Source organism: Theropithecus gelada, chromosome 8, assembly GCF_003255815.1.
Source record: "Theropithecus gelada isolate Dixy chromosome 8, Tgel_1.0, whole genome shotgun sequence".
Taxonomy (NCBI): domain Eukaryota; kingdom Metazoa; phylum Chordata; class Mammalia; order Primates; family Cercopithecidae; genus Theropithecus; species Theropithecus gelada.
In genome coordinates this window covers 35748413-35775456 of record NC_037676.1, presented here as the reverse complement: position 1 = coordinate 35775456, position 27044 = coordinate 35748413, and the positions used below count along the sequence as shown (strand labels likewise).

The 27044-nt window shown below is 40.6% G+C and overlaps 1 protein-coding gene across 1 annotated transcript in view; it reads right to left on the bottom strand.

Moving 5' to 3' along the window:
* KCNU1 (potassium calcium-activated channel subfamily U member 1) overlaps positions 1 to 27044 on the bottom strand; it is a 162382-nt gene that overhangs the window by 13410 nt on the left and 121928 nt on the right. The window contains exons 20-24 of the mRNA XM_025394530.1: positions 22384 to 22480; positions 18656 to 18880; positions 17150 to 17339; positions 3668 to 3742; positions 29 to 168 (exon numbers count right to left, since the gene is read on the bottom strand). Of these exons, the coding sequence (XP_025250315.1) occupies positions 29 to 168; positions 3668 to 3742; positions 17150 to 17339; positions 18656 to 18880; positions 22384 to 22480 (727 nt within the window). The remainder of the gene's footprint in view (positions 1 to 28; positions 169 to 3667; positions 3743 to 17149; positions 17340 to 18655; positions 18881 to 22383; positions 22481 to 27044) is intronic.

Below are 27044 nucleotides of genomic sequence, written 5' to 3'. Positions count from 1 at the left end.
GTGGGCTCTGTGGCTTAACTTTTCTTACCGTGGCCAGGAGAGAATCCAAGAAGCTGCCAGAAAAAACAGAGCCTGTAGAAAAGGCAGTGCTGAGATGCAGATTTGTTTCTTGGAGGGACCCTTCCAGTCCACCAAGCCGTTCAATAAAGTGAATGTTGGAAGGATTTTCTGCAAGGCAAGAGGCAAAAAGGAAAGACAATCAGATCAAGTTAAGAATATAAGAACTGCCATCCATGCAGGCCAAGGGGCGACCACTTGATCAAAAGATCTGATGTCTTCTTTGGGGTCTCTGTCGGATCTACCCCTATTTCAGTACATTTTTTTTTCTTTCCTTTCCAAATATCTTCCTTCCCACAAAAGACATAGTTCTGTTGGGTACATTCACCATCAAGGGGACATTGCTGGAGCACAGGCTCAGTTTCTCAAGAAGTGTTCTGATTGTCATCCTCGTATAATTCATCTTTCAAACCAGGATATTTTGGGGGAGCAAAAGGGAGCATGCTCAAAAACTGCCCTGGTATCATAGTAATGAATAGGAACACATGGTCACCCGTCACTTAAGCCCAGTGCCTCTCAAAATTTAATGCACATATGAATCACTTGGAGATCTGGTTGCAATACAGATTCTGATTCACTGGATCTAGGCTGAGGGCTGAAAGTCTACATGCCCAGCCAGCTCCCAGATGCTGCTGAGGTTACCGATTCATGGATGGCACTCTGTGTGGCAAGGGCTTAGGGAATCATCCTAACTAAGGCCAGTATAGCAGTAGCCAAGTTATCTATCAGCATGTCTGTACTGGCCCCAGGCTCCAACTCAGACCCCTGTAGGCAGCCTCTGAGGTGAATACAGGCATCATTGTGGTCCGTGAGAGGAGAGGCACAGGCTGCCTTTGTTCCTAGACTCTTTTTAAAAAAAATTTTTTTTGAGTAAGTCTCATTTCATCACCCAGGCTGCCCAATGGCACAATCACTGCAACCTCTGCCTCCCAGGTTCAAGCAATTATCATGCCTCAGCCTCCCAAGTAGCTGGAATTACAGGCATGTACCACGATGTCCAGCTAATTTTTGTATTTTTAGTAGAGACAGGGTTTCACCATGTTAGCCAGGCTGGTCTCAAACTCTTGACTTCAAATGATCCACCCACTTCAGCCTCCCAAAGTTTGTTTTAGACTCTTGCTTCAAGAATGTAAGAATGTCTCAAGAACAGCATTGGAAGATAGAGACGATGTCTCCCACAGGAGCAAAGGGAAGGCATGCTTACTGCCTGTTATAAAAGACTCTGGTTTCCTGAGTTCAGGTTCCTATCCTAAAGAGCAATCCACTGTGGGTACAGGTGTTACTCTTCATGTCACCCGGTGGAAAGCAGGGCTTGGGCAACCAACACAAAAATGAGGATACTCCAGCTGCTGTTATTACTCTGAGTAATAAAACTGATTGGTTTTGTTTTGTTCTCTGATCCAGGAGTCTTATATCTTCTGCCAGCATCCATGAGACTGGGGTAGGTGCACCTGTTGGTTTGCAAATAGGATAGCCTTAGACTCTCCACAGTTCTTGACATTACACTTCTTGAAATGACCAATCCAAACAAATATGCTGGACACACAATTCGGAATCCATTGCTTACTATGTCTGGATTATCCCCTAATGCCTTAAATTATTCCTCAGTATGTTTGGGGGAAGTGACATTAATGAATGAAGTAATATTAATGAATCATTTTCTTCTGAGAACAGCATTATTTTTATAAAAGATGAGCAAGGTATGACTAATATCAACCCACATCTCCTGTGCACTTCTACATTCCTCTTCTTGCATTGTGAACCCTCCACACACAAACACACACACACACACAAATATCCCATGAGCCTTTGTCCAAATCCTGCTGTATCATCCTAAACTAGCGGCCTCAGCTTTCCTGGTCATTTCCTTCAGATTCCCATCCGTTCTGTAACAAAGTGGTACAGAACATCAGACCTGCAGCTCCCATGTCAATGTGACCATTTCCAGTCAGCTAGACAACAAGAACCTGGACAAGCTGGCAGGTGGGTTGTTAGGTTAACTTGATAAGAGCTACTTGGTGCCAGAAACAAAGCCTGTAAGTCCCCAGAGAGTGACCAGATGCACCTCTGGGTCAGTGAGAAACTGGCTGATTTCTTCCCAACAACTCTAACTTACACTCTTCTTTGAATTAATGCATTTGATGTATACAGTTGGTCCTCCATTTCCACAGGTTTTGCATTCAAGGATTCAATTAACTGCAGATGGAAACCCATGGATACAGAGGGTTGACGGTACTATACCATTTTATATAAAGGATTTGAGCATCATGGATTTTGGTGTCTGAAGGAAGTAGGGCAAGGGGAGGAGTGGAGAGTGAGTTATGGAACCAATGCCTCACAGATACAGAGAACCAACTGTATACAGCTCAACAGTTAGAGATGGTTCAAAGGGGAGGAAAAAAGTAAAATATAATTAAAAACTGCAGCAGACAGCTTCAAGGTGGTTCCAAATAGGCAGGCAGGTACTAGGATCCAGGGGTCTAGGATCTTCAGAGCTGAGCTGCAACAGCCTCTGCTCCATAAAACGGCCAGGAATGCTAGGTAGCAATGAAGCAGTGACTCACCTCTCACCTTCTACACTGTCACTCCCAGCTCACATGGCGGTGACACCTACTGATTCCTCTCTAAGTTCTCCCACTTTGCAGGACTAAGAGCTCTAGATGTTCATCTAATTTGGGATAAATCCCACTGGTTTTGGTAATCTTGCTCATAAAATGCCAATTATGCATTTTTCTGGTTAGTAAAATAGGTCAAATCACAGCTAGGAGCAGCTTTTAGTGATCATCTCTGAATTGGTTCAATCTGCACTAATGGCACCATTCTCCTCTTGCCTGGGATTTTCTCCTTTTCTCTTCAACTATACTCAGTAGTAAATCCCAGTGTGTCCCCTGGTGCCCCAGCAATGCACCTTACCAAATGCACTTGGTTACCCTTCCCTGCCTTCCCTCCCTTGTCTTCTGTTCCCAGAGCTCCTTGTGCCTAGGGAAGTTTTATACAGGTGCTGGTGACAGATAACAGCATATTCTGTTAATTCTTCAAGAGTTTTTCTTTTCTTTTTTCTTTTTCTTTTTTTTTTTTTTTTGCCTATTTTAGGAAAGTATCACTCAGGGCTGGGATTAAGGTGACAGGGGGGAAATACAGGGGACACAAAATTTGGGTACACCAAGGGTGAGCACCTTCTCTAAGTCTATACCCCACGTGCCTCTCCTGCATTACACTGGCCCAGTGCTGGTGTCACTGCTGGAAAGGAAGGCATCTGACCTAAAGTCCTGTGATGGGTTTGACTAGTCAGTACAGGGAGATTCTTTCTAGCAGTCTTCAAATCCGTGGCCCCTCCCTCTGAATAAGACTAAGCCAGTTGCTGGTCCCCCTCCCTCTCCTGGTAACTAGAAGAGTGGAAAAGGCAGATGTCATTTCTGAACCTTGACACCAGATACACTGACGTCCCCAGCTGGATCAAAGCCCAAATGTAACATCCGGGCAAGCACTTGAAGCTCTGAGTCCCATTCTGGTTCCTGAGTCCTTTGTGCATTCTAAAAAGATCCTTGGAACATCAGTTATATATCATAAAAATTTCTCCATTGAATTTTGCCCTCAAAACACCACTTACTCAGTTCTATAAGGATAGGGACTTTTCGGCAGTTTGATTTCTCATTATGTCCATTTGTGTAACTTGCAGTCTCCTCTGCAAAGAAGAAAAGAGGTGATAAATGCAAGCACAATGCCTTACGAAACGTCAAAAATGTAGAAGAATATCATGTAACTGTGCTTTATCTTAGCAAAGTTACTTTCATGTGCAAATCCCAAATCCTTTACTATGTTTAGACAAAAAATTATGATGTGGGTCTCCTCAGCATCTCCTTTTGATAAATGTGGGGAGGAGAGTGTGTATGTGTGTGTGTGTGGGGGGGATCTTTCTTTTCTTTTTTTCTTTTTTTGCATTTTTTGAAACAGGGTCTTGCTCCATCACCAAGACTGGACTACAGTGGTGCCATCAGAGTTCACTGTAGGCTCCAACTCCTGAACTCAAGTGATCCTGCTGCCCAGCCTCCTGAGGAGTTAGGACTTCTGGCACATGCCACCATACCCAGCTAATTTATTTTTATTTTTATCTTTGCAGAGATGGGGTCTTGCTACGCTGCCCAGGCTGGTCTCAAACTCCCAGCCTCAACTAATCCTCCTTTCCTGGCTTCCTGAAGTGCTGGGATTACAGGTATGAGCCATCATGCCTGGCTATGTCTGTTCTTTCTAAATGGCGCTTCAAATGACTTACAAAAAAGGCAAAGTTCTCCCAGTAGTTGCTTATTGATGTCACAATTAAGATATGCTTACTCTCCACTGAGTGGCTGTGCTAGGTAACAATTCAGTCAGGCAGTAGCTCAAACCACATCAAGTTGCCTGTAGTATTTTAAGGAAACTGCAAATATATGGGTGGTGCTGTCCCCATGAGTGCTTTAGGACACATTATGAGTGGCTGCTGACTCCGGATATTCTCTGCTTCTTTAGCTCCTCCCTGGGCTGAGGCATTGCTTTGTCTCTGCAGAACTGGCTGCCTGCCTGTCTCCATATGGAAAGCTGTGGGGTTTCTTAAAGACTGGGCTGGGATGTCACTCAGAACCCTTGATCTCTGTGCTCAGGTTGTAGACACGGTTCCCTCCTGTCTTCGGAGATAAGGCACTGCAGTAACCTCTGTGAGCTTCGACCCCAAAACAGGGATGCACGGCACTGGCCTGAAAGAGCTTTATCACACGGTGAGTTTCAGAAAGAAGTATGACATCAGAGGTTTAGTCTCCAACTTAAACTAAAAATGTAAGAGGAAAGAAACGGAATAGAAGGTTGGGTGCAGTGCCTCACACCCATAATCTCAACACTTTGGGAGGCTAACACATGAGGATCACTTCAGTCTAGGAGTTCAGGACAATCCTGAACAACATAGAGAGACCAGTTCTCTAAAAAAATTTTTTTAAAAATCAGCTGGGTGTAGTGGTGCACAGCTGAAATCCCAGCTACATAGGAGGCTGGGGTGAGAGGGTTGCTTGAGCCCAGGAGTTCAGAGCTTACAGTGAGCCATCATCGTGCTACTGCACTCCAACCTGGGCGACAGACCGAGAACCTATCTCAAAAAATATGTAGCTGGGAAAAAAAAAAAGGTTGGTGGGGAAAATGGGAAAATAGGGTGCCATTAAAAAAAAAAAAAGAAAAAGAAAAACACTATAATGGCATTGTAAGTTGTGCTTACAACTGTTGGTTACTTTAAGTTTTCTGAGGATGTAAGAGGAAAAAAATATTGTAAACCTTCAAGATCTCCTTGTAATTAAGATTCCTTGCTGCTAAGAAGAGAGCAAAATCTTTGGAAGGTCCTTTGTTCCCCGAGTGGGGTAATTGGTAGGGGTAAGAAGTGGAATGAATGGAGGTGAGCTCTGTGCTTAGGCCCTCTGAGAAATAGACAATGGGAAGATGACAGGGAATGGAGTCACTGAGGTGGAGACCAGGAAAAGGGGAAATCCAAAGAGAGGTTTGTTTCCAGAGGAAATGCTACATACTACAATATTTCACACCTTTCCCATCTCGCTACTGAGATGGAAAAGAACCACTTCTTGTTAATGCAGAGTAGAGCTGAATATATTTCTGATTTCTAGTAAATTTCTGAGTAATGTATGTAGGATAAAAACTGAAGGTCCTCATGAAGAACCCAAGACATTTGGTTTATGTCTAGAACCATCAGTGACCTCCAGGATTTCACAAAATTGTTCAGTTTTTGGTGAGGAAATGGAAGCGCAGAGGGCTAACTGGATTCACACAGCTATTAAAGAGGAAGGTTTACATGGCTGGTTAGAGATCCTAATTCACTGATAATTCTTACTCTTGATGGGATCTAAATACCTGAAATTATCTTTCCTTAAAAATATGTCTGAGATTTCCATAATGCAGGAAGACTTGGGGGAATTAAAGTTCTATTTTATTCTCAGATTAAGATGCTTTATCTGTTTCATGCACCCTCTTTCCCTTTTCTTCTCCCTTCTCTTCTCTTCCTTTCCCTCCTTTCCTTCTCTTTTTTCCTTTCTAATTTCGTTCCTTTCCTTTTATCCTTCCCTTCTTTCTCCCCTTCCTCATTCCCTTCGTCCTTCCCTCCCTCCCTCCCTCCCTTCCTTCCTTCTTTCCATTTCTTCCCTCTTTCCTTTCCCTTCCTTTCTCTTTCCTTCCCTTCCCTCCCACCTTTCCTTCCTTCCTTCTCTCCCTCCCTCCCTCCCTCCCTCCCTCCTTCCTTCCCTCTCCTCCTGTTCTTCTTTCTTTCTTCCCTTTCCCCCTTCTCCTTTACTTTCTTTTGCCCTTCTTCCTTTCCTTCATTCTTTTCTTTTTCCTTTTTTCTTTTCCTCCTTCCTTCATTCCTTCCTTCTTTCCTTTTCTTCCTTTCTCCTCTTTTCTTCCTCCCTCCCTTTCTTCCTTTATAAATATTTTGAAGTATCTACTCCATACTAGAACTATGTACAGTTCTTGCCCCAGTCACATACGACATGTTGCAAATACAAAAGATTTTCAGATATTGATGAGTATGAGAAAACCCCAAATTTCAGAGGATAGTCATTGAGTTTGGAGACACGACTTTAGATAAGGCCCCAAAGGGGGACTTCTCTGACATTGGGACAGAATCTGAGGAAAAAGGAAAAGTCATCCTGGCAGAAGGGTTATGATAAAGAACCCATGGTGGGTAATAGCCAGTGTGAACAGGATGAAGGAAGAGAGAATCAAAGGTCCCTGCTGGCTTGCAAGATCCTAGATTTTCCTTTAATTGCCATGGGTCAACATTGTAGAATTTAAAGTAAGGAAATGAGATTATCCGATGAATATGTGTAAAAAATCTCTGGCTGCTGTAAGCAGTAGACACTGTAAAGAGATAAGAATTACATGATTATTACATGTACTCTGTGAGTTAACTATAGTGAGATTACCTTTGACGATGAGAAAACTGCCACCAGGATTTACATACCATGCCCAAGATCACATGGCTTGTAAATAATGGAGGAAGCTTCACAGCCTGATCAGTACCAACTTCAAAGCCCATACTCTTTTTCAGGGTACCTACTTAAGTTGTAGCCCTATTAAGATATACAAGGTTTGACTGGAATTTTCAATAAAATATTGAAATCAGTTTTCTACAAAGGGAAAACCTCTGTATGGGGAAATCCCCCTTTGAACCCCACTTTCTGATTCCAGTTCTCTGCTAATAAAGGACTTGACATATCCTGATGTTTAGAATCCAGTGTTCTAATTGGGTACAGACACATTCACATCAGCTGAAGCAGCTGTATGAAAATCTGCTTCTGATGCCGTCTGAAGGACAGCAACTGAATTTCCACCTTAACTCCATCTCCTTTTCTAGCAATGGTTAATTTGAATGTGTCATATCATAGCCTGGGTACATTTTACTAATGTCAATATTTTTGCTACCTAATAGTACACAGTATTATACCTGAAATCTTCCAGTCTGGCAGGGTGCTATTACAAAAGATTGCTTAATTGTAGATTACTTCTGTACATTTAAATTTCAGTAGCATATTAAGTTGTCAGGCTTAATTACCGTTGTATGTTTAGATTATGCCACAGATTATTTAGTTTAGTACCTAGGTTTGCCAGCCTGTTCTCCTTGTGATGTGACAGGGCAGTAATTAGTGTATTATGGAAAAACCTAAAATTTCCCATGGAGATGTCCAGGAGGCCTGGCATTCTCACTGATCCTTCAGAAAGTCCTCACTCTGCTGCTCCCCCAAACCTCCCTGCTGCATCCAATTTCCCTGGGTGAATTTCTGCAGGGAATAGCCTTGGTGGTCCTAGCTTGGCTTCACATTTATGTTTATCATGACTATGAAGATGTGGAAACGCCCACTGATCCCTCAAAGGGCTCACCAGATAGGTTAGGGCAGAGTTTCTCCACCTGGTACTGTTGACATTTTCTAATTGTGTGAGGCCGTCCTTTGTATTGAAAGATGTTTAGCAGCATCTTTGACTTCTACCCACTAGATGGTGACAGCATTCCCACAGTGGTGAAAATCAAAACTGCCTCCAGACATTGTAAGGTGACCTCAGGAGACAAATTGCCACTGGTTGAGAAACACTGTATCCCCGAGTGAAAGTGATAGAAAACTTCCTACCAGCAAATATTATTTTAGTGCTCATTGTGGACGATGCTTTCTGTCTCCTGGTAGAATCTCACAATCCTTTATAATTTCAGTTCTTGGGGGTGTGTGTTCCTGGTTCTACCTCTTACGTATGGTGGAAGAGGAGTATTATTATGGAATGAGAAGAATGATTAAGAAAGCCAAACAGGCTTCTGTGATTATTGGGAATTTCTATATTATTAATACAAACTCCAGATAGAGACTTATGATGCCAGAGTAGTTGGGGAAGATTTTGGGTAAGAGCCCTTTGCTATTCACAGGTTGCCTCAAAATGTTCTTAAAATGTGACCTCACTGATGTGACAGTGCCAGATAAGCAGACCTGACGCCTTCATTAGGTGGGTCCTTAGAGCCTATCTGGATCTATGTTTCCCCGTCACACAAATGGGTGTGATCCCATCCAAACAAGCCCAACTTAGCACATTCTTCTCTAACCTTGTCTTTTCATCTTTTTGCTTAAGCACACTCATACTCATAATGATTCAAATACTTTGACATTCCTTCCATTTCTTTTCTCTTTGCCTTTCCAATTTTTATTCTTTCTTTTCTCAACCTCCTTCCCCCAAAACCAGTCAGCTTCTCCTTTAAGGGCAACCTTCTTGCCTGTAACAGAGTACCCGACATATCATTAAAAAATCAATTTTTTTGCCTGGGGCAGAGCAAGATGGCCGAATAGGAACAGCTCCAGTCTCCAACTCCCAGCGCGAACGAAACAGAAGACAGGTGATTTCTGCGTTTTCAACTGAGGTACTGGGTTCATCTCACTAGGGTGTGCGGGACAGTCGGTGCTGGTCAGCTGCTGCGGCCCAACCAGTGAGAGCTGAAGCAGGGCGAGGCATCACCTCACCTGGGAAGCCCAAGAGGGAAGAGAATCCCTTTTCCTAGCCAGGGGAACTGAGACAAACAACACCTAGAAAATCGGGTAACTCCCACCCCAATACTGCGCTCTACCAAGGATCTTAGCAAACGGGCACACCAGGAGAATATATCCCACACCTGGCCGGGAGGGTCCCACGCCCACGGAGCCTCCCTCATTGCTAGCACAGCAGTCTGTGATCTCGCAGCAAGGCAGCAGCAAGGCTGGGGGAGGGGCGCCCGCCATTGCTGAGGCTTAAGTAGGTAAACAAAGTCGCTGGGAAGGTCAAACTGGGTGGAGCTCACAGCAGCTCAAGGAGTCCTGCCTGTCTCTGTAGACTTCACCTCTGAGGACAGGGCACAGCTAAACAACAGCAACAACAACAACAAAAACAGCAGCTGAAACCTCTGCAGACGCAAACGACTCTGACAGCTTCGAAGAGAGCAGTGGATTTCCCAACACGGAGGTTGAGATCTGACAATGGACAGAGACTGACTGCTCAAGTGGGTCCCTGACCCCTGAGTAGCCTAACTGGGAGACATCCCCCACTAAGGGCAGACCGACACCCCACACCTCACACGGTGAAGTACACCCCTGATAGGAAACTTCCAAAGCAAGAATCAGACAGGTACACTCGCTGTTCAGCAATATTCTATCTTCTGCAGCCACTGCTGCTGATACTCAGGCAAACAGGGTCTGGAGTGCACCTCAAGCAATCTCCAACAGACCTATAGCTGAGGGTCTTGACTGTTAGAAGGAAAACTAACAAACAGGAAGGACACCCACACCAAAACCCCATCAGTACGTCACCATCATCAAAGACCAGAGGCAGATAAAACCACAAAGATGGGGAAAAAGCAGGGCAGAAAAGCTGGAAATTCAAAAAATAAGAGTGCATCACCCCTTGCAAAGGAACGCAGCTCATTGCCAGCAATGGATCAAAGCTGGATGAAGAATGACTTTGACGAGATGAGAGAAGAAGGCTCCAGTCCATCAAACTTCTCAGAGCTAAAGGAGGAATTACATACCCAGTGCAAAGAAACTAAAAATCTTGAAACAAGAGTGGAAGAATTGATAACTAGAATAATTAATGCAGATAAGGCCATAAATGAATGGACAGAGATGAATACCACGACATGAGAAATACGTGACAAATGCACAAGCTTCAGTAACTGACTTGATCAACTGGAAGAAAGAGTATCAGCGATTGAGGGTTAAATGAATGAAATGAAATGAGAAGAGAAACCTAAAGAAAAGAGAAGAAAAAGAAATAAACAAAGCCTGCAAGAAGTATGGGATTATGTAAAGAGACCAAATCTACATCTGATTGGGGTGCCTGAAAGTGGGGGAAAATGGAACCAAGTTGGAAAACACTCTTCAGGATATCATCCAGGAGAACTTCCCCAACCTAGTAGGGCAGGCCAACATTCAAATTCAGAAAATACAGAGAATGCCACAAAGATACTCCTCGAGAAGAGCAACTCCAAGACACATAATTGCCAGATTCACCAAAGTTGAAATGAAGGAAAAAATCTTAAGGGCAGCCAGAGAGAAAGGTCGGGTTACCCACAAAGGGAAGCCCATCAGATTAACAGCAGATCTCTCGGCAGAAACTCTACAAGCCAGAAGAGAGTGGGGGCCAATATTCAACATTCTTAAAGAAAAGAATTTTCAACCCAGAATTTCATATCCAGCCAAACTAAGTTTCATTAGTGAAGGAATAATAAAATCCTTTACAGATAAGCAAATGCTTAGAGATTTTGTCACCACCAGGCCTGCCTTACAAGAGACCCTGAAGGAAGCACTCAACATGGAAAGGAACAACCGGTACCAGCCATTGCAAAAACATGCCAAAATGTAAAGACCATCAAGGCTAGGAAGAAACTGCATCAACTAATGAGCAAAATAACCAGTTATTATAATAATGGCGGGATCAAGTTCACACATAACAATATTAACCTTAAATGTAAATGGACTAAATGCTCCAATTAAAAGACACAGACTGGCAAACTGGATAAAGAGTCAAGACCCATCAGTTTGCTGTATTTAGGAGACCCATCTCACTTGCAGAGACATACATAGACTCAAAATAAAGGGATGGAGGAAGATCTACCAAGCAAATGGAGAACAAAAAAAAGCAGGAGTTGCAATCCTAGTCTCTGATAAAACAGACTTTAAACCATCAAAGATCAAAAGAGACAAAGAAGGCCATTACATAATGGTAAAGGGATCAATTCAACAGGAAGAACTAACTATCCTAAATATATATGCACCCAATACAGGAGCACCCAGATTCATAAAGCAAGTCCTTAGAGACTTACAAAGAGACTTAGACTCCCATACAATAATAATGGGAGACTTCAACACTCCATTGTCAACATTAGACAGATCAACGAGACAGAAAGTTAACAAGGATATCCAGGAATTGAACTCATCTCTGCAGCAAGCAGACCTAATAGACATCTACAGAACTCTCCACCCCAAATCAACAGAATACACATTCTACTCAGCACCACATCACACTTATTCCAAAATTGACCACATAGTTGGAAGTAAAGCACTCCTTAGCAAATGTACAAGAACAGAAATTATAACAAACTGTCTCTCAGACCACAGTGCAATCAAACTAGAACTCAGGACTAAGAAACTCAATCAAAACCGCTCAACTACATGGAAACTGAACAACCTGCTCCTGAATGACTACTGGGTACATAACGAAATGAAGGCAGAAATAAAGATGTTCTTTGAAACCAATGAGAACAAAGATACAACATACCAGAATCCTGGGACACATTTAAAGCAGTGTGTAGAGGGAAATTTATAGCACTAAATGCCCACAAGAGAAAGCTGGAGAGATCTAAAATTGACACTCTAACATCACAATTAAAAGAACTAGAGAAGCAAGAGCAAACACATTCCAAAGCTAGCAGAAGGCAAGAAATAACTAAGATCAGAGCAGAACTGAAGGAGATAGAGACACAAAAAATCCTCCAAAAAATCAATGAATCCAGGAGTTGGTTTTTTGAAAAGATCAACAAAATTGATAGACTGCTAGCAAGACTAATAAAGAATAAAAGAGAGAAGAATCAAATAGACGCAATAAAAAATGATAAAGGGGATATCACCACAGACCCCACAGAAATACAAACTACCATCAGAGAGTACTATAAACACCTCTACGCAAATGAACTAGAACATCTAGAAGAAATGGATAATTTCCTGGACACTTACAATCTCCCAAGAATATACCAGGAAGAGGTGAAATTCCTGAATAGAGCAATAGCAGGCTTTGAAATTGAGGCAATAATCAATAGCCTACCAACCAAAAAAAGTCCAGGACCAGATGGATTCACAGCTGAATTCTACCAGAGGTACAAGGAGGAGCTGGTACCATTCCTTCTGCAACTATTCCAATCAATAGAAAAAGAGGGAATCCTCCCTAACTCATTTTATGAGGCCAACATCATCCTGATACCAAAGCCTGGCAGAGACACAACAAATAAAGAGAATTTTAGACCAATATCCCTGATGAACATCGATGCAAAAATCCTCAATAAAATACTGGCAAACCGGATCCAGCAGCACATCAAAAAGCTTATCCACCATGATCAAGTGGGCTTCATCCCTGGGATGCAAGGCTGGTTCAACATACGCAAATCAATAAACGTAATCCAGCATAGAAACAGAACCAAAGACAAAAACCACATGATTATCTCAATAGATGCAGAAATGGCCTTTGACAAAATTCAACAGCCCTTCATGCTAAAAACACTCAATAAATTCGGTATTGATGGAACGTATCTCAAAATAATAAGAGCTATTTATGACAAACCCATAGCCGATATCATACTGAATGGGCAAAACCTGGAAGAATTCCCTTTGAAAACTGGCACAAGACAGGGATGCCCTCCTTCACCACTCCTATTCAACATAGTGTTGGAAGTTCTGGCTAGGGCAATCAGGCAAGAGAAAGAAATCAAGGGTATTCAGCTGGGAAAGAAGAAGTCAAATTGTCCCTGTTTACAGATTACATGATTGTATATTTAGAAAACCCCATTGTCTCAGCCCAAAATCTCCTTAAGCTGATAAGCAACTTCAGCAAAGTCTCAGGATACAAAATTAATGTGCAAAAATCACAAGCATTCTTGTACACCAGTAACAGACAAACAGAGAGCCAGATCATGAATGAACTTCCATTCACAATTGCTTCTAAGAGAATGAAATACCTAGGAATCCAACTTACAAAGGATGTAAAGGACCTCTTCAAGGAGAACGACAATGAAATAAAAGAGGACACAAACAAATGGAAGAACATACCATGCTCATGGATAGGAAGAATCAATATCGTGAAAATGGCCATACTGCCCAAGGTTATTTATAGATTCAATGCCATCCCCATCAAGCTACCAATGACTTTCTTCACAGAATTGGAAAAAACTGCTTTAAAGTTCATATAGAACCAAAAAAGAGCCCGCATTGCCAAGACAATCCTAAGTCAAAAGAACAAAGCTGGAGGCATTACGCTACCTGACTTCAAACTATCCTACAAGGCTACAGTAACCAAAACAGCATGGTACTGGTACCAAAACAGAGATATAGACCAATGGAACAGAACAGAGTCCTCAGAAATAATACCACACATCTACAGCTATCTGATCTTTGATAAACCTCAGAAAAACAAGAAATGGGGAAAGGATTCTCTATTTAATAAATGGTGCTGGGAAAATTGGCTAGCCATAAGTAGAAAGCTGAAACTGGATCCTTTCCTTACTCCTTATACGCAAATTAATTCAAGATGGATTAGAGACTTAAATGTTAGACCTAATACCAGAAAAACCCTAGAAGAAAACCTAGGTAATACCATTCAGGACATAGGCATGGGCAAGGACTTCATGTCTAAAACACCAAAAGCAACGGCAACAAAAGCCAAAATTGACAAATGGGATCTAATTAAACTAAAGAGCTTCTGCACAGCAAAAGAAACTACCATCAGAGTGAACAGGCAACTGACAGAATGGGAGAAAATTTTTGCAATCTACTCATCTGACAAGGGGCTAATATCCAGAACCTACAAAGAACTCAAACAAATTTACAAGAAAAAAACAAACAACCTCATCAAAAAGTGGGCAAAGGATATGAACAGACAGTTCTCAAAAGAAGACATTCATACAGCCAACAGACACATGAAAAAATGCTCATCATCACTGGCCATCAGAGAAATGCAAATCAAAACCACAATGAGATACCATCTCACACCAGTTAGAATGGCAATCATTAAAAAGTCAGGAAACAACAGGTGCTGGAGAGGATGTGGAGAAATAGGAACACTTTTACACTGTTGGTGGGATTGTAAACTAGTTCAACCATTATAGAAAACAGTATGGGGATTCCTCAAGGATCTAGAACTAGAAGTACCATATGACCCAGCCATCCCATTACTGGGTATATACCCAAACGATTATAAATCATGCTGCTATAAAGACACATGCACACGTATGTTTATTGTGGCACTATTCACAATAGCAAAGACTTGGAATCAACCCAAATGTCCATCAGTGACAGACTGGATTAAGAAAATGTGGCACATATATACCATGGAATACTATGCAGCCATAAAAAAGGATGAGTTTGTGTCCTTTGTAGGGACATGGATTCAGCTGGAAACCATCATTCTCAGCAAACTATCCGCATGTTCTCACACATAGGTGGGAACTGAACAATGAGATCACTTGGACTTGGGAAGGGCAACATCATACACCGGGGCCTATCATGGGGAGTGGGGAGTGGGGAGGGATTGCATTGGGAGTTATACCTGTTGTAAATGACGAGTTGATGGGTGCTGACGAGTTGATGAGTGCAGCACGCCAACATGGCACAAGTACACATATGTAACAAACATGCACATGTACCCTAGAACTTGAAGTATAATAATAAAAAAAAATTTAAAAAAAAATCAATTTTTTTGTTGATTTAATGAATAAAGTAGGAAAATCACTAGATATAAAGGAAACTAAAATTAGAATCATAGGTTTATGTTTTTTCTAGTCCCTAAAGAAGGTGAAATTTCAATAATAGTAATAACAGGAAGAAATATTCACCTAGACCCTCAACTAAATGACTTATGGTGTTGTCAGTTATCCTGAGCTTATATTGTGCATGCATTTTCATTGTATATGGATTTATAAATTTTTTTTTTTTTTTTTTTTGCTCTGTCACCAGACTGGAGTTCAGTGGCATGATCTTGGCTCACTACAGCTTCTGCCTCCTGAGTTCAAGCAATTCTTATGCCTCAGCCTCCCGAGTTGCTGGGATTACAGGCAAGAGCCACCACACCAAGCTAATTTTTGTATTTTTAGTAGAGACAGGGTTTCACCATGTTGGTCAAGATGGTCTCAATCTCCTGACCTCGTGATCCCCCCGCCTCGGCCTTCCAATGTGCTGGGATTACAGGCGTGAGCCACAGAGCCCTGCCTATACTGCTTTTAAAGTGAATACTTGTTCTTTGTCCAATTATGGACAGTTACCAGCATGCACACACACACACACACACACACACACACACACACACACACAAACAAATGATGAGTGAATCCAAGGAGTGACCCTAATTGCTAAGCTAAGGATTCCTATGGCAGAACAAAACAGCACTTTTATGGAACTTCAGATTTGCTCAGCAGAGGTAGGGCTCACCCCTCCTGAGCCTGGCTGTTCATGGCACTTTGATATTCATGAAGTGCCTTGTTATTAGCTCTGCTTTGGAAAACACCCTGAAACCCTGGTCTCTGGGTTGGCATTGGTTGCTTAGTGAAGGTCTGTATAACAGCTAGCTCAGTTTGCCCACCAAAGATTAGATTACTGTTTTATTCCTTTGTGCCAATAACCTTATATTTTCTTGCATAACAACAGTGTCTCAGAATCAGAGAGAGATTTTTGGTTTCCCAGTTTGAATCATGAACATTTTTATCCATAGCCATTATTATGAAAAGCCTTGCAATGCCTTCAATGCTAACTTTTTCAAGTGCCATGCAAAGTGGGACAGCTGTGGTCAGAGGTTGCATGGCCCAAGGATTGAGTACCTGATCTTGATACAGAGAATCAATTGTCCCCAAGGAACATAGTTGGATCTAGGGGATTCCAATCATGACTTACTTTTATTTCTTGAATTGGAAATCTGTTTTAGATACAGAAAATTCTTTAGTAATAGTACTTTTAGATTAGGTTGAGGGGATGGTAGTCAATTTTTAGAAACAGACTAATGTATAAGCTTTTTCCCATTTTGAGGGAGAAGGAAAATCACAATTTTCTCACGGGGATTGACCATAGGCACATTTTGGGCATAGTGAAATGTGCAGAAGCACCTCAGGTGTCACAGGCTCATTTGCTGCAATTCAACGAGTATTTGTTAAACATCAACCAAATGACAGTAATTGCAATAGGCACTGAGAGAAATACAAAGGGAAGAAAGACACGATCCCCATCCTGGAAAGACCCTTGTATCTCCCTAACCATCTCCTTCTAGTCTGAAGTTGAAGTATGACAGTTTTAGTCTATAGATGTTAGAAAAGATCTTAGTCTTCTAAAATTCATATACTGAAACTATCTCAAAAAGGAAAAGAGAATCATGGTTCATTCTCTCAACCACAAAACTAACAATTTTAACTTGATTGCATTAGATCTATAAGATCCAATGAGAATTTCATAATAATAATAACTATAGTAGTACCTCATTAATTAAAATAATATCCCACATGCTATGTTCACTGATAACAACAAAAACGATAACACTTCAAAATTGTGTTTTTTCTTTAAAAATGAAAAAATAAAAAACCTGTGTTAAGTGCATTCCATTTAGAAGATGCATACCATTATCCATTTGACTTAGAATTCCAGAGCCCTGAACTGTGGGCTATTTCTACTATAGGATTCTCAGGATTGGAAGGGACCTCAGAGGACATCTGGCCCACCCTCCTGTTTCCCATAATTAAAATACTTCAAAGAGGAGTTAATTCTCTTTTCTTTTTCCATATGTCCTAGCTTCTTGTCAGGGGTGCTGTTCTCACCTGACACTGAGGGTGACGAGTCAGAGGAAGAGTCAATTTGCAAAGATCCGATGGTGAGGGTCGCCAGGATGGCTTCTGCGTCTACCAAAGTCTGGCTGCTTGATGGCTTGGATGGGGGGGACAAGACAACACACATGGAGCATTGCTCTATATCGGCCGCATGGAGGTCTCCAGAATAAAGTGCGCATCCCTAATAAGAGGCAAACAGAGAGGGGAGGCACTTGTCTGATGGAAGGATGTTATATCATGGCTCATGGTGGTAGCTCTTTGTGAGTGACGTAATTTTTCAGCATTGAGCTCCAACCTTCACTGATTTGATTTTAAAACTTAGTTACTTCATATCTGACACATTTAACCTTATCAAACATTAATATTTTAGTGTGAATAAGTTTCATAGATTCTTTCCTGAAAGCAAGTTTGGATGAGACAGAGGAGAGTGGGGAGGGAGGAACAAAAGTCCATGCCACTGACTCAGGTGGAAGAAGAGAGTAGGGTCAGGGTAACAGTGATGAGGCCCTACTTGTACTCTCTGGGTTAACTAGCAAGGTGACAGTTGCTTCTTTCTTTGGTGGGAAAACAGAGATCGATCTGGTACTGTCTTCCGGTAGGTTGGAGTCTAATATAGGGTAATTCCTAACACTAGCTGGATCAGATTTGCTCTTTTTTTTTCTGCCTTTCAATGGACTTAAGCAGGAGAGGTAGTATACGGAACCTTACAGTGGCTTTTTTATAAAGCAAATGCAATTTGCTTCTTGAGAGAATTATTTTTGAAATTTGAAAAATATTTCTTACATTAGATTGGTGCAAAAGTAACCATGGTTTTTGCCATTACTTTCAAATATGTTGCTAGCATTATGAAAATGCTTTGGTGCATATCTCATGAAAATGAAATGCTTTGGTGCATTTCACAGTGCACATAATGGACTCCTCAACGAGCGAAATGGTGGCATAGAGTGGGACATAGATATACGCAAGTTCTGGGAAAATATAGTTGCAACCACAATACCACATAAGCAAAATCCCTCCTCTCCATACAGCCATCAGGGACCATGTGGCATTATATGGTTCATATAAAATGTCTCCAGAAAAGATGAAAAAGTTAGAGCACAAAGGCTGGCCAGTATTAGCTTAGGTGTAGCCATTAAATTATAATCAGACTCAGAAATGCAGGGAAACTTATTTGTACAAAGACCATAAAACATGGTGATTCAAGCATTAACTCAAGAGCCACAACATCTGGATTTAAATCCTAATTTTGTTACTTACTTACTGGCTGTGCAATCTTGGTCAAGTCACTTACTCTTCCCATGCTTAAAGTTCAATAAATTTAACATCTACTCATAGGGTGGTTTTGAGATTAAATGAATTAATATAGGGAAAATATTTAGAAGAGTTTCTGGCATCTGGCAAGCACTGTAGAACTGCAATATTATTATCATTATTAATTCTAGTCCCATTAATATTGAAATCCTTATAATTATTAACTATTCCTTATATGATACTTACAGGCAGAATGTATATCTGGGGAAAATTCCGGAGAAATCGCCATTCTCTCTGTAGATAGTCCAGAGACCCAATGAACACTATGTCCTTCAGCTCCTTCCTGGTATAGTTGCTGGCTCTCAAGGGCATTACAAAGTTCCGAAGCCCTATCAGGGCTGATTGGGCATCTCCAAATACACAAGCTACAATGTGGTTCCGAAACTTATGTTTTAACTTGCGACTTCGTTTCTAAGGATAAGGATTCCAGAGTCTGGTCATTTTTATAAACAAGATGAGAATCCCTCCAAATGGACCACCGCTCCTCCTCCCAATTCTTCTAGGTACATCCATAGCCCTACCTTCATAAGGTGAATAGAATTTTGCAAATTGTTTATAAAAAACAGAACTCATGCGTAAGTGCTGCAATTACACCTTTTACTTTTTTTGTGGAATTTCTTTTGTATTTCACTCTCTTTTTAGTTTTCTATTAGCTTGGAGTGCATCAACTAAAACTCAGATTAGCATCATTCTTCAGGGTGTGAAATCATTGGACCAAATGGAGAAAGTATTTCTTGATTTTTATTACATATTTTTAGCCTTGTATGTGCCACAGTAAAATTCGGTGAAAACCTAAGAATCCAAATTCAATGCTAAATTATGTCTTTTAGTGTTATACAGCAAGCTGTATAACATATTGCATATTCAGTGGGGTTTCATTCATTAATTTGAACCATATGAATTTACCTTTTTTGGGTCAAAAATGGTTGAACAGTGGCAATTTCATATGGTTCAGTTGAATACACTGAACTGGTTCTATAGACTCCTGCATCAAGGAAATTCATCAAACAAAATGTATAAAAGAAAAAGAAATATTATAAAAATTTCATTTCCCCATCCTGTGTCCAAGTGTTCTCATTGTTCAAGTCCCACCTATGAGTGAGAACATGCGGTATCTGGTTTTCTGTCCTTGTGATAGTTTGCTCAGAATCATGGTTTCCAGCTTCATCCATGTCGTGGGGTTGGGGGAGTGGAGAGGGATAGATAGCATTAGGAGACATACGTAATGTAAATGAAGAGTTAATGGGCGCAGCACACCGACATGGCACACGTGTACATATGTAACAAACCTGCACGTTGTGCACATGTACCTAGAACTTAAAGTATAACAAAAAAATTTCATTTGATCTCAAACATTTGAATATGTCTCATACTACTATCAGCATTGCCAATTGTTAATATTGTCCCTGTGTCTCTAAGTTGAAAATAAAAGAATATGTATGGAATATATTTAGGTTTCTCCCACAGTTATACAGACCCATAAAAACAATAAATGTAACTTTTAAAGAATGATATTCCTGTGGGAAACTTATCTTAAGCCTATGTGTGGTTTCTTTCAGCGTACGGCTAATGTCTCCTCCTAACAGCACTGAGATGTGACAGAGAGAACCCTGAACTCGGAGTCAGAAGATGTGATTTTGTATTCTGGTTCCATTGTTAGCAATATGACTGAGCAAATTACTTAACTTCTCTGGTTCTCAATTTCTTTGTGTTTAAAATGGAAAAAAAAAAATAAAACAGAGAGTTAATTTTGTTGTAGGACATAATATATTGAAAGTGTTTATTTCTTAACTCACTAAAAGTTGTTCAATAACTATCAATCAAATTTAAAAGTTATTGAATTTCTATATCTTCAAAGGAGGACACTTAGAAGCTGGTACAGAGTAAGTTAAGTGTATTTAAATTTCAGCATGAGCATTTCCTATATTCCTAGACACACAAAGACTCAGAATACTTCAAATGGATATATCATTCTTCTTTATGCCAGTCCTTTGCTCGGTTAAATGGCAATCTTCTATGAAACAGGCGTTGATGAAATTTAACAGGATAAACAAGTAGCATCTGACATTTCAACAATTAAAAGTTTGCCAAATTAGCATATACTGGGAATACTGTACTGTACCCTCCTTCCGAGAGGGATCTCCCTGCGAGGGGAAATAAAGCTACTTGTCTGGAGAGCCTTCCTAGAGTGATATGAATCTTAACCGAATCTATTAAATAATTGTCTCTAGCTAATCCGATTAGTTTTAACTTGAATAATGAAGCCTCTAACTGTATTTAATGTAACATGTCTAAAGTCCAACAATTGCTCTTCTGAGTAGAACTAAACAATTAGAAACAAGATACATGGCAGAGTGCATTAATGGGCACAGCTAGAGAGGCAATTTCTCCAAGAAACTGTGGCACAAAACTGTCTCCTGATTAAGAAAGATGGTGGCTATTGGAGGAAGGGGAGGATGTCCTATTTGTTCAAAGTAACTTAAATTGATCATTTCTACTTGGCCCTTTTGCAGATGAAACCAAGTTTAAAGGCTCCTCAAATTTTGCAATCCAGATATTTCTTTCCTAGGGGCACACATTTCAAATTTCTTAGCATTTTTAAAACTAGAAGGCATCCTAAAGTTAACAAAAGACCCAGTTGATATTCTGAACTATATTCCATATCAAGTATCATAAGGGAAATATCAATCATGGCAACCTGTCTTCATTCTTAATAAATATGATCTAATAAAACTTCTGCTATTTCCATCCTTTGGTCTCAAATGTCTCAATCTGCAACCAACTTCCTAACCTTTCTAAAGATTTGCCTCCCACTGAAAATATGTTTGTCTTCCTGCTCAACGGATGTTTATTTTGTATAGTTCAGAATAAGACATAATTGCTAAAATGGTGAGTTTCAGCAACCCTAATAGTCTTCCAGCTGGTATGACAGCTCTGACAGTTTTGTGTTTCTGATCAAATGATGGATCATGCTTTTACAAAAGTTGAAATATATTCTGTCAGGACATTGGCACTGAGCCACAAAGATGTGTATGTATGCATGTGTGCATCTATCAAAAAAGTGAACTAAACTCTTTTGGAAAGCAAGAAAATATATATAAGTATCAATTAGTCATATATAAAAAAATATATAGGGTTCATACAGCATGCAATCATTTTTATTAGTTAAATTTATCAGCTACTACTTGTAAAGTAAACCACTAAGATTATACTTCAGTTTCCAACTCCAGAAAATTACAGTAGGTGGGCATCTGGAAAGCAGGTGCCAGACCCTGGGTTAGGATACAAGACTTTTTCCATCTTAGTTGCAGGTATTTCTGTGAGTTGAGTTAGTCTGTCTCTTTGAGAAGAGAGACAAGGATATGACTGTAATATCCACAAAGATTCACCCTGGTTGTATGGAGTGTTTAGGAGGCATATTTGTGGCTAATGTGTTAAATCTAAGTAGAGCCAGCTTTAAGAAAAACCACTACAGAAAATCCAAATTTCAAAACCAATACATTAGAAAAATTCTTATTTACTTAAAAAAAAAAAAGACTGCAGAGTCCTTGTAAACAGTAGGTTTCCCTGGTGCATTTAAATTAATTAGATTTACTAGGAAAACAGCAAAATTTCGAGAACATTATTCTGAATAACTGAGTCAGCCAAACTGTTAAAGGAGAGAGGAAATAGTTGAAGACATATAATTGTTTGAAATTCCAGCATATTACTCATGTAGGCTTTGTCAAATGCCTCATGTGTTACTTTGTATATTATTCATATGGCTGGTGAGGGATATGGGTTTTTTTTTCTTTTTTTGACAAATTCATAGTTTACAAAGAGAAGTGACAGGTGCTTATGACTAACATAGGAACATCATTTACCCTAAGAAATGCTTTATCTTATTTGAGATTTGATGATGCAAGATCACCTACCAGAGTCACCTTGTCCAAAGAGATTGGTTTGCACCAGTGAAACATCCCACTGCTATCAAGCTGGTCAGAATCTTGTTCTACATCATGTAGAAAAGTCCTAAATAGGAAGAATGGAGAGTTAGTTTGAGACTATTTGGAGCTCCTCTGTAACAAAGCCGAGATGTAAAACTCATCAGAGCCTTGAGATCAAAGAGGAGAATAGCATAAGTAGAATGACCACAGGTCTGTAAGACTCTAGAATAAAGGCTTAGATGTGAAGAGCACAAAGAGCCCAGACTGTATCATAGCTGAAGACACACTTTGGGCAAAAGCCACAACGGGATTTTTTTTTTTTTTTTGCCTTAGATTATATGTACCTTGAAGATAGTTATTTCTGGTTTTAATTTTGATACTGTATGATACTGTTATTCATTGGTAGATATCATGAGCAGTGTTTTGGGCACCTGAATATAGAATTTACATAGCTGTGAGAGATTCAATCATGGGTGATATTTCTCTCCTTAGCATATTTTCCTCCTGTCTCCTTTCCATATATTTTTCTGAATGGTTCCCTGTTGAAACATTCTGATTTAGTAAATACTTTTTGCATTCTTTAAAGCTTTCATCACTGGTCTGCATTTGCCTAGACTTTGCTTTGATCTTGATCTAAGTCTTGGCAATGCCATCCCCATGGTCACCCCACACTGCAGTTAGACACAAGTTTGTTTCATAATATATTCAATCCATGACAGGGTTGGATGTTCTTTTGAAAAATCTCACTCTCATCCTAAGGAATGCATATTTGCTTGTGAGAGAATAAGAAAACCCTTGTCAAATTACAGAAAATTGAGGATTAGAAAGGCCTATATCAGCCAGGAAAATCTAGGCTTACACTGCAGAAACAACCTCAACATCCCCAGGGCCTAACACAACACAACTTACTTCTTCTCACCTACACGATATATTTTACTCAGGTGAAAAGATGTCTCTGCTCAACACAGCCAGCCAGAACCTGGGGGACAGAGGTTCTACCATCTTATGGCCTCAACATCTGGAGCATGCATACTCCTCAGTCACCAGGCAGGGGAGGAGAAAGGAACTGGAGAACCAAGCCTAGGCCTCTAACTGCTTTGGTCCAGGGTGACTCCCTTCATTTCTCCTCACATCTCATTGGCCAGAATTAGTCACATGGCTTCTGCTGACTTTAAGAGGTCTGGAGAACATGGGAAGTAACTTAAATTGTTCAGTAAACATTTCTGTCTCTGCCAGAAACTTTAAAGACTACCAGCCCTTATTTTATGCATAAAAGTCAAAGAGCTAACAAAGTACAAAACTGGCATTTGAATAGAGTGCTGAAGTTGAGGTTACCAACCTCACCATATCCAGCTGCTTTCCTTCCTGAGTGTAGGGACAGGTAGGTGGGGCCATGTGACTAGTTCTGTCCTATGAAATGTGAGAAGAGATGGGTCAGGCAGTGAGAAGCTCTCAGGTGAAGTTCTCAGGGTCTCTCCTAGCCTGGCTGCTCCAGTGGGCACCTTGAGCTGAGTGCCCTGGCTTGCTTGGCCTATGCTGGATACGTAATGTGAACAAGAAATAAACCTTTCTTGTGCTCAGCCACTGAGATTTCATAGTTGTTATCAGGGCATAAGTCCATCCCACTCTAACACCAATTCCTTTTGCAAAACACATGTTCCATGGTATATTAGTAACTGGAGACATCCTAGAAGTAACCAGAGTTTGAGAGCAATGGCCCCTCTTTGACAGTCACTGATATGGTCTGGCTGTGTCCCCACCCAAATCTCATCTTGAACAGTAGTTCCCATAATCCCCATGTGTCATGGGAGGGACCCAGTGGGAGGTAATTGAATCATGGGAATGGTTACTCTCATGCTGGTCTTATGATAGTGAGTGAGTTCTTAGGAGATCTGATGGTTTTATAAGGGGCTTCTCCCAAAATTCACTTTGCACTTATTCCTGCCACCATGTGAAGAAGGACTTCCTTGCTTCTCCTTCCGCCATGATGGTAAGTTTCTTGAGGCCTCCCTAGCCATGCTAAACTGTGAGTCAACCAAAACTGTTTCCTTTATAAATTACTCAGTCTCAAATATTAGCAGTGTGAGAACAGAATAATGTAGTCACAGTGTACTTTGGCCTGTGAAAGGTTCTGACAACAGCATATAAAAGGATTTCTGCAATATAGAAATCCTTTAAAAATTGTATAACCCAGTGTTTCACAACTTATCTGACCACAAAAGCTTTCGCTATTTACTTACAAGCTTACTTATTTTATTTATTTAAAAGTATCTGTTATTGTCCCCTAAAGTCTTTTGGAATATACTGTACTGTGTGTCACATTACAGATTCAGTCGTGCTCATCTCAGATGTAACTGATAACAATGTTCTCCCATGCAATTTTACTCTACATCTTGGGAGAAATACAATCTATTCCCCTTCATGCTGCAGGGTTATGGGGTTTCCTTGTGAATTAATACAGTTTATTATTCAACACCTAGCCCCCAAACTCAGACCTCAACATAATGACAAGCAATTTTGCTTTCCTCAAGCAGTCTAGATTCTAAATTGATATCTTACACTTTATTTTTTTTTCAGACAAAAGAACTTACTCCAACTTAGATTGAAGTGTCATACTTCAAAGTAATAGGACAGAGAGGACCTAGAAGGAGAAGCCAGGATAGGGGGAATGGGATACTAGAAACAGGTTTGGAAAGTCAGAGAGGATAATCCCTAACAAGAGTGGCCAAGGTCTTGATGCAATCCTTAATCTCCTCTTGCACTTAAGAACTACCTATAAACTTAGTGGGTTTAGTGAATTCTAATCATTTGCCTAGTTAGACGATGTAACATACAGGCTTCAAGGTCAGCTTGACCAAAATGGGTTACCCTGTTCATTCAAATTAACATATCTTTTGGCAATTTAAATATCTATAAGCCATGAGCTCCAACACCAAGTTCCAAAAGCCCCACAGGCTCTCTTAATTGCACCAGACAGGACCCTGATGACAGCCTTATGACAAGCTTCTTAATGGGACTCACCAGCAAACACAGCTAATACCTGAGTCTGGTCTTGATTTTCATCAGGATTTGGAGAATTGATGAATGATATTATTCATCCATAGAACCTCTTTCTCTCTATGAGTCGCTTCCTAGACACTCTCCCTAGGATTCCTCAGAACATGTGTTTACATATCATGACCAAGTTGGTAGTGACTGTCTTTCAGGGACTCTTTGAGAACAATTTGGAAATAGCTATGTTGCCTTTTAGGAGGTGGTTCCCTGCTGTCTGCCCTCAGCACTTAAGTCTGCAGCTGCTACTACTACTTTCCTTCTGGTCACTTTCTTCAGCTTTTCTCTACTTCCCCTCCTTCTCCACCCTCTCCACCCTCATGATAAATGAAGAGTCTTTGGTCTGGTAATTAAATGCCCTTTTGGCAAATTTAAGGTGATCTTCTCCCAAGCACATTTTAACATGACTCAGAATAGGGAATCAATCACTGTACATTTTTATCATAATAAAAGTGTGATATATGTATACAAGCTGTCACAGGCAACATTTTTCTTCATTATAATGTTATGAAAAACAGACATGCCTTAAAGGAAACACCTGTTGGAGACCGATATTTAAAAAATTCTGGAGGAAACCCACTTCATCATAAAGGCATCCATCTGGTGTCCTTGCCAAAGCAAAACCAAATGCAATTTACATCACCATCCCTTAACTGAAGCTCCCTTCTGCCATATGCTTTGCAAATGTCATGATCCTCACAGAAACATACTGTCCTACAGAGACTAATAAATCATCTATGAGAATGTTCAGCACCAGCAGTCTTAGAACTTGGAAGCAAGGAATAGACCATAAAGGTTATGCTATAGGAGGAAAAGGTAGCCACGGGGTACCATTCGGGTCAAAAAAAGACCTGTCAAAGTCTGACCAAGGTCGAGGGGGCTTTGTATTTAGGAGAGGCTGGCAAGAAATGTGGTGGGAGTTTTATGGGGTGGCCTTCAGCAGGATGTGTTTGGGATAATGGTGGGGTTGGTTCCCTTGGTCACATATCTTGCTTCTTACTGCCCAAGCAACAGCGTGTTGTATTTTTGCCTGGGAGCATCCAGGAAGCAATGAACCTTGAAATGTCTGAGTCCCATCTCCAGCTTTCAGCTTTGGAAGCTGCTGGATAAGAACAGTTTTTGCAGCCTGTCCACTTGTGGCTGTGTAGAGCAGCACGCAAATCAGCATTCCTTTCTGATGATTGCTTTTCTTTGGATTGCTTTGATATGCATGAAGACTGTGTCTCATGAGCAGAATGTGTTGCCTCATGAACAGAACGTGTCACTTGAACATGTTCCAGCAGGGAAAGGCAGCTCTGTTTTCTGTGACCATTCTGAATAGAACTTCTATTCTCTCATGTTCCTAGCAACTTATCCTGTATAAATCCTATCAGTTAAAGGAAAAAATAAATAAACCTTGTGCCTTTGGTTGCCAGTGGTGGCACCTGATGAAAGACAGACCAAACCATGTAAGAAAACTTCTATTAAGAAGGTGGACTAGGTTTCATTGTGCCAGGTCAGGAGGCATGGTTTCCAAGAATGTAAATTTGTTATCATTATTTTCTCCAACTTACAGATTTGACTCAGATGATTCTTGAAGGTGATCTGCCAAAAAAATG